General features: G+C 31.3%; 1 protein-coding gene across 1 annotated transcript in view; it reads right to left on the bottom strand.

The window, feature by feature from the left end:
- Positions 1–6077: 6077 nt before the first annotated feature.
- The window catches only part of LOC106637631 (uncharacterized), a 91682-nt gene continuing 89062 nt past the window's right edge, over positions 6078–8697 (bottom strand). Inside the window, exons 17-18 of the mRNA XM_089595910.1 lie at positions 7504–7850; positions 6078–6694 (exon numbers count right to left, since the gene is read on the bottom strand). Of these exons, the coding sequence (XP_089452036.1) occupies positions 6643–6694; positions 7504–7850 (399 nt within the window). The 3' untranslated portion in view covers positions 6078–6642. The remainder of the gene's footprint in view (positions 6695–7503; positions 7851–8697) is intronic.

Below are 8697 nucleotides of genomic sequence, written 5' to 3'. Positions count from 1 at the left end.
AATGAGATATCAATGTATGCGGCCTTGCGCCTTAACTGCTGGAGGATTCTGTTACCTAAACTTCGAGACCTATGCACAGGGAAGTATTTGTATGGTTGATTTGTTTGAGTCAATGATTAAGTATCTACATGAAAGTGCAAGAGCGAAGCTCCATTCTCACTTGGTGCGTCAGAATCTCAATTTTACGACGATTTTATAAGAGCCCATAACGCTAGTCAATAATTTAGTATAAGTTATTTTTTTAGTAGGGCCCAAAAATCATGAATCATGGTAAAAAAAATTCAAAAACCTTTTGTAGTTTTTGCCCATTCCAGTCTTTGGTACATTTCATTTTTCATACTTAGAATGACCCGTATATGAGAGTATTCACAGAAAATATCTCGTTTTTATCCGCAATTTCCGAATAAATTTTTTTTTTCCGCCCTCGGGTGGTTTTTGGAGGCTGGTACTTCCTCGGGCAAAAAAGCAGTTTTCCGATACTCGTTCGAAAAGTCTCCTTTACAAACCTCGTTACGGACCTCACCTTCGGCTCGGGCCGCAAACCTCTCGGTTCGCAAACAAAGACTTTTCAAACTCGTAGGAAAACTACTATTTTTGTGGCACACCCTTGAAATCAGGCTTTTTTAATCGTATAATCACGTACTATGAGAGAAAAATTACAAAAACGGGTTTCAGTGGAGGTAACACCTTTTTTCCGCGATTGACATGTTAAATTTATAACTATTTATGATATGTATAGATATAACAATGGCATGCAAAATCGCAAAAAAAGAGTGTTTCCTCCACTTAAACCCGTATTCAAGATTTTTTCCTCGTAGTACACGGCATTGCGAAGGTGCGCTTAGAAAAAATTTTTATTTAATAACTAAAGACAAACAGCAGATATTTTTTTGGATTTTTTCACATACATACACTTGTTACGTACCTCTGGGAACTAATTTGTCCTGAACGCAATTCCAAGCATAGTCCGATGGTTCGGAAGTTATATACAATAAAATGATCCTATTTCTATGTAAGTGATTGATTCACAAAAAATCTGAAGTGGTTTTTCACTACATCAATGATGATAGCATATATACACATGTACGGTAATATAGAAATGCAGAGCCCTTGTAAAAAAATATTTAACTATAGCAACTCGGGCATGAATATGAAAGTTTTACTTGCGTCTGTTATACGAAATGTATTATTACGAACTTTATCATAAAATTCCTGAAGTTTTTTTTAATGGACACAATAATTTATCTACACTTATTTTCATTTTTCAGATGGTAAAAATGGCATGGTCTTTTAATACTTGTCTACGCTCCACAAAACAGTAAGTTGAGGTCCAACCACCATACACAGAAACTCCCGTAGTATTATCTTTATAAAGTACGAGCATGAACTACCAAAAAATAAGCAGAAGAATATTAATGAATCTAAGAAATGTAGTTGTATGATTCAAAAATAATTTTTTTTTTATTTTTACTCCTTATACAAGCTTTACTTTTACATGCACAATGTTTACGAAACTATGAGTTTTGTAGAAAAGTTGAAAGATTTATAATATATCTGATAAATCTTCAGCTATTTGCAGTTAATTAAAATTTATTTGGCACAGAAATATTTATGTCAATTTATGCATGTAGATAAGTTATAAGACAAATGTATGTGTTTTTAAAAATTACGCTTTCAACTAATAGCAAAAAGCTACTTTAATATTATTATAGTAAGAACCATACCAAAATTATGAATTTAAAATCCGTGTTAAAGAACGCCATACGTACAAGGCGTTTGTAATACCGGTCTTAAACATTTTAAACATTTTTGAAGACATGTCTCGTGATCTCAACGTATAATTTCAGTCATCAGTAGTCTCAAAGGTCCAAAAACTTTTTCTTTATCTAAAATAACTTATTATTTTAGTATCTTCTGAAAAATAGTATTTTTTGATGTGTTTGTATTTGTAATATCTAGAAATAAATAAACATTAGTGTTTTGAAGATGTAAAAGTGTAAAAACTAATACCGTCTTTTATTCTTAATCGTCGTTCCCTCTTTGAATCTAATGGCTTGGAGGGAGTAGATCACAGGCATATACACAAGTAGAAAAAGGTAGTTTCTGACCGTAACAATCGATACTTTAGATATTATTTCAATTTACTGTATAATTGCATCGCTAAAATTGTCTCACGCAAACGCATGTAAGTTTTTCTAGGTTTTTTTTTTTTTTTTTCACGTTTTAGTTTGTATTAAAAAAAAGTTTTTTCAGTAAATTTGTGTATGGCAACAAAAAACTATATTATAATGAGATTTTGTGCATCCCAATCAGTCCACATTTTCTTACACCAACAATGACTAATGTAATCACATGTTCTGCAGCTCCCGAAAAGAGCAAAATTTTTTTTGGCACAAATCACTTTTTGCCATCTTTTTAGCATGTTCCAAAATGTAATTTTTTCCACGTGTATTGTGGTTGAAAATGATAAATAAGCACACATACCCGCAGTCATGAGCCTAGAGTCAAAGAGTCAAATGTTCGTTATACTTTAAGAGTCCAATCGACAGGCTCGTGTAATTTATTCTATATTAATCTGTAAATAGCCACATATACTTAAGGTCTCTTAACTTAAAATTATTAAATTTTCTGATTAAGCTGCATGATTATTAGCTATAATATTATTCAATAATCTCAAGCTGGAACACTAAAAATGTTGCTGCTGACGATTGTTCGGTAAAGTTACGGGTCACTGTATTATTGACCGCTTTAAAGATAATAATAATTGGTTACAATAGCCATAATAACTCATATTCATACCCTTGTAACATTTTTGGAGAGTTTGGATTTTGGATCCATTGCTAAACTGTGGTCATGTAGCACCGCAGTTACTTGCAATATTTCTACAATAACAAATAAAGGTGCAATACGCTATTAAAATTTAGAGAAACAGGTACGCCAAGAAAACCTGTTTTCTACGCCTTTGAGATTCCAGAGAAATCTTAAAATTTGGTTTAATACTTAGAGACGAGACGAGTTTTTAAAAAAATTGCTTGATGTATCTTGTAAAACTTTTTAGTCTTGCACATGTCTATATTGACTATAGTACACATGCATTCGTATATATAAATACTGAAACACATCATCTATATAGATATTTAATAAAATTATAGATATAGATTAAGTTACACTCTCTTGTGCTATTTCTTTCAAACCATGATTAATAATTGCTTTTATGAATGTATTAAATATATGATTTATTTCTTTTCTTCCAATGTTCATCTTCTCTGGTTGTAATGAATGCTGATCAAAGACCGATTCAAGTTCATACCCCTAAAGATTGAAGATTTTTCCAATGTATCACATTAATTTTTTATTAGTAGTGGTATATAGTAATGTTTGTAAATATATCATTAACAAAAAAAATAAACAAATAAATAAAAACAGAAATTAGTATAATGTAATGTTAAAGATAATTTGACCATCCTAAAACCTAATAAAATAAAATAAAACCTCGATTAAATTCTAATTAAAAACAAACTTTAAAAAGGTTGAAAAATGTAATGCCATTTTGAAGGTTCATAATTGTTAATTGCAATTTTCATTTTAAAAGTAATTAGATCTATAATTATCTTTTGCCAAACTTGAACTTGCTCTTATTACTGTTGCAAAACTACATGATTCAACTAAATATTTTTTATAAGATTTAATAATAATTACAGCATAATCAAGTTTAGGGTACGATGATTGTAGATTTTACTTCTTTTTTTGGAAAAAATGACAAATGGTACATCACGTCACTAGGGCAAAAAGTACAAACATGAGCGCCCGAAGGACGTGGTTGTTGTACGTTGGTGCCCGAGTTGCATATACTATTTCTTACCAAAGGGGGAAAATTGCAATTTTGCGCCCATGGGCACACTTTTTGCCCTTGTAATCACTTTGGGCCCTAGGGCAAAAAAGAACTTTAGGCCCCGAGGGCGCAAAAAACTTTTCCGCCCGTGGGCCCAAAATGATTACAAGAGCGCAAAGTGTGACCCAAAGGCGCAAAGCGGCAGTTACACTTTGGGCCCATGGTAAGAAAATTAACAAATGACAGCCCTCAAATAGCATCATATTTTTAAACCATTTTTCAAAGTAGTTTTTATCATGCAATGCCATTTCATTTGTATTACAATAGTTTTTTGCCTTTGGATTCGTCGATAACTTGTTTCATCGCTGTGGTTGGTTGGTTTCTTCAAGTACTCACCTCTTCTTTTCTATTCACCTAGCATATACTTAAGTGCTTTTATTCAACTTATGTTTATAATGACTGAAAAAAAGATTGTCCACTCCTCCTTCTCAGACTTGATACATCAGATAATTTTTTATTCGTTTCTGAATTACACAATCAATTCTAATTTGAAAATTTAAACCCAAAAAATTATTGTAACATTTTAATTATTATTAATTTAATTTAATTTTAACTATTATTAATTACAATCGAATAAACATTTTCAACACAAATAGTATCTACAAAATTATTTTAACATTTCTTAAATATGACAGATTTGTCATCATAATTTTAATCTTCGTTACTTCTGTATAGACAATGTTATATTGTATTACGTTTTTAACAGAAGTTTTTACACATAAACAGATGAGCCCTTATACTAATATTAGAAATCATTTTATAATATTTACTTGGATCTGTTAACTAAAATTTATCATTTCTAACATCGAATGATCATTCTCATTAATGTTTAAACTACCCTAGAATCGTCGAATAGCAAATATAGAAACACCTAATCTACTTTTCCGTAGAATATACATTTCATGGATAACAACAGATCGTGACTACTTAATGAATGAAAATAAACTACACAATATTGATTGATTTATATTATTGTTTAATACAACAGTTCAGTTGATTATCATTGTGATTTTAGAAACATGCAGTTGAAACGAGCTATGTTTAACAAAAAGTAAGTAATTAAATAAACAAATAAATGTGACAAGATGCATGAAAAGAAACTTAAATCAATGAAATAGCTTTTGTTACATTACTTTTTTTGAAAAAAAATATTATGTAAGTCTTGCGTAAATCACTAGTTAACACAAAAAAAAAATATCAAGGTATAAAGGAGGTTCAAACAACAAAATTCCAGGAAGGGCTTAGAAAAGTTTAGAAAAATCAAAGTAGCATCTTTTAATCGTTTGTATTAAAGTCTTTATTATAATTATTTTCTATTAATAAGTGATAATTTTGTCACTTTATGTCACTTTATTTTTTTTAGAATGGATTTAATAAATGTTATTAAATTATTATCGACGAAGAGTAAAATAATGTATCGTTGGTCACTTGTAGTACGTTCAAATTCAGTGACGTATATGACAGCATCTCTCTTATTTTTTCTGTGTTATTTACTTCTTTCAGTCTACCTTACACTTCAATCACAAGACATTTAATTACGCTTTTATATGATTCAATCATAACAAACTCTCTAATTTAGCTGTCGGTCACTCGTTAAGTTTTTTTTTTTTTTTTACAAAGATTATTTTTAAATGCGGTCCCCATCCGTTAACAGAGTAGGGATATACGCGCGAGGTATACAAATTTTTTGAATATCGCTTTCTTTCCTACGTTCGTTTTTAAAAATTTTTTTGTGTACAACAATTAACACGTAACATACACACGATAATCTTTCTAAGTGATGGTAAGTGCATAACGTTACTTTACATTATTACATTATTTCTACGTTATTTTGTATTTAATTAGTACTTGAATAAGATCCTTCAAGATTCTTTTTCTAATATTCGTTTTCTTTTGCAGTCGATATCAACCGTATTTATTCGTTTACATCAATAAAATATTTTTTCGTATTGACATTCATCTACGAATGTCTATACACCACGTGTACGATATATAATACGTATGTGTTCACGTATGTGAATTTTTTATGTTTATACTCTTTTCTTTACTTACAGTACTTATCATCACATACTATACATGAACATAAAATCAATAGACAAGCTTACAAACGTACAATATTTTTAGAACGATTCAAGTTATAATTTTTTTTTTTTACATCATTTTACATACAATATATTTTTTAATATTTTCTTACTCTTACTTATTTGTGTCTTTTCATCTTTTATTCTGGTTTGTTTATGTAAATTGTGTTATCAAATACACTTTAAAAAAAAATATCGATTCCAAAGTCTACGTGCATTGCATCATAAAATTGAAGTCAATCAAAAAATTTAATCGTGTCGTTACTTTGGGGACACGAGTAAAGTAATTTCTATCATATTTATTTTATTTTTTAGTATTATAGTATCATCAACTCAAGTGAAGTTAATGAATTAAAATTATCAGACAATACCGATCGTGTGGTACATTGAACAATGTCGGTATATAAAAACGAGGCAAACGTTGGTGTGAACGTTAATACCATAACGTTGACAATAATTCTAAAACTTTTGCCTTAACTGTTCGAATCCGAAAGTTTTTTTTTTTTGGGACGGCGAAGGGGACGATAAAGTATTCGATGGTTAATGCGACTAGGAGTGAAACGCACGAGAACTTTAGCTGAGGGGTGATTTTCGGGTACTTCATACGGTGTAGCGTTTCGTCTCTTTTTTCCTTGACTGACGGCCACCTACGTGTGAGCTTCGCCACTGTCAATCAACTTTTATCCACCGGTCGATCGAGTATTCTAACGCTGCCAGCCATCTGAAAATTGAATTACATTACTATCACTGAGGGATAAAACGATTATTATTTAATGACTGGTTTTAAAAATATGTATCAACTTCATAAAAGGTTGTCCATCCTGTCGCAAAAAAGAGAATAATTTTGAATGAAGCTTCTTATTTGTTACGTCATTGGTTCGCTGAGATCTTCTGGTTATGATTCAAATGACATTTGCAGATTGGAAAGAGTAAACGGTTTGTGAATTATATGTAAAATCATTGTTTGTTTTTACAAAATGTCATTAAAATTATAATTTTATTAAACTATCCTTGAATTGGACAAACAGTTAGATATAAAATGTATATATATATTACGATAATAACACTTTAATATGTATAGGGTCAGTACGTTGCATATTATTGCCTGTGTGTGGTTTTTGGAATTAATTATACCCAAAATTTATACATAATAAAAAAAAAAATTTAACTAAACCATGGATTTATTATTAGTAGCTTGAAGGGCCACAGCAATAATAATATATTCAAGTTGACTAAGTTTTTCTACACATATGAATATGAATAGACTTATATTAATTGATAAAATAACTGACTTTATGATGACTTCGGAGTGAAAATTAACACATTATTTACAATAAAAATCATTTAATGCTGCTTTGAAATATTCTCTTGGAAACTACAAACTCATGACAATCAGATAGTTCAGATGGTTCATTATTGCTTTGCATTTCAAAATTTTTACATCAGCATACAGGAACGTACGCATGACACAAATAAATTATTACTATAATTTTGCAAAAAATTTTCGTACTTTAGTGGATAATACATTACCTCTTCTTGTCCATCTCGGAGTCAGCGGCAAAAGTGTAAACCCTCTGAGTGGGGTCGGGTGGCTGGATCTCGAAGGCATGCTTGCGTCCTCCGGCAGTGGAGGCACTTACTTGGACCCGATAGCCATGCAGGTAGGCAACGCCGAAGGTCTGCTCGGAATTGGCGTTGCTGTAAAAGTAAAGGACCGCGTCCTTAAGGACACAGTAACGCCGGGGCCAGCCACCGGGTGAGCAATCGCGCCTCATGTGCTCGTGCTGCTTGCACAAGTACCCCACGCAGTCGGGCCGCTGGATCATGCAGGCTGGAGTCTGACGCAGTTTTAGCGAGCCGTCCAGCCACGTGTCCGTCTACAAGGGTTATCAGAAGGTATTAAGGAGGTTGGATGCAATCTTTTCGTGGGGAGGCGAAGTGGGGTCAAGGGTGTGTGAAGCTCACAGCCTTACCGACAGAACGTAATACAGATTATTCCTATGGCATACATGCATCCATCTTATAAACCTAACCAAAGTTTTTATTTTTATTTTAAAAAAATCGTGATTTTCTCTCTAATTAGTATGGATACTAATAAAAATCAGAAGATCATATGAATCCGCAGTATTTTAACCATCGAAATATATTTTTTGTCGATTTTTTAACTGTTACTAAGGTATGCTATTTTTAGGTCACAAAATTGTTTCCGTAACAGCTCGCGTTAAATTGTTCATTTTTTATTTTGAAATATCTTAATAACTACATGGCGGGGATCGCCCAAAAAAAGTACGTTTATTTTTTATAACACATAGAATTAATCAAAAACTAAATCGGAGCCCTTAATTATTTTCGATTATATGTATCCAACCTCCTTAATGATGCTTTGTGAAATGTACTGTCTTACTTGAAAAGTATGCACTCTGAAAGTCGTAGATACTTTGTTTACTTTTCATGTATTTTAATGACACGAGGGAAAAAAAAATCGGCTTTGTTACTAATTACAACTAGATATCTAATGGTCTCACAATCAGTCTAATTCAACTGAGTCATAACTTTTTCTTAACCTTCCAAAATAATAACAATAATCAATCAACATTCGATCCAATCAATATACTAAAACAATTTACGTAATGAGTGTGATTTATAAATTTAAATACCAGTCATAACACAATAGACAAAATTTTTGAATAAACAAGTGTAGATCTCAGAATTTACCATACTTGT

This window comes from Copidosoma floridanum, unplaced genomic scaffold (assembly GCF_036245765.1).
Source record: "Copidosoma floridanum isolate Cflo_tuat_1 unplaced genomic scaffold, Cflo_Japanese_pri ptg000029l, whole genome shotgun sequence".
Taxonomy (NCBI): domain Eukaryota; kingdom Metazoa; phylum Arthropoda; class Insecta; order Hymenoptera; family Encyrtidae; genus Copidosoma; species Copidosoma floridanum.
The sequence above is the reverse complement of the archived record's forward strand: the minus strand, read 5'-3'. Positions and strand labels throughout refer to the sequence as shown.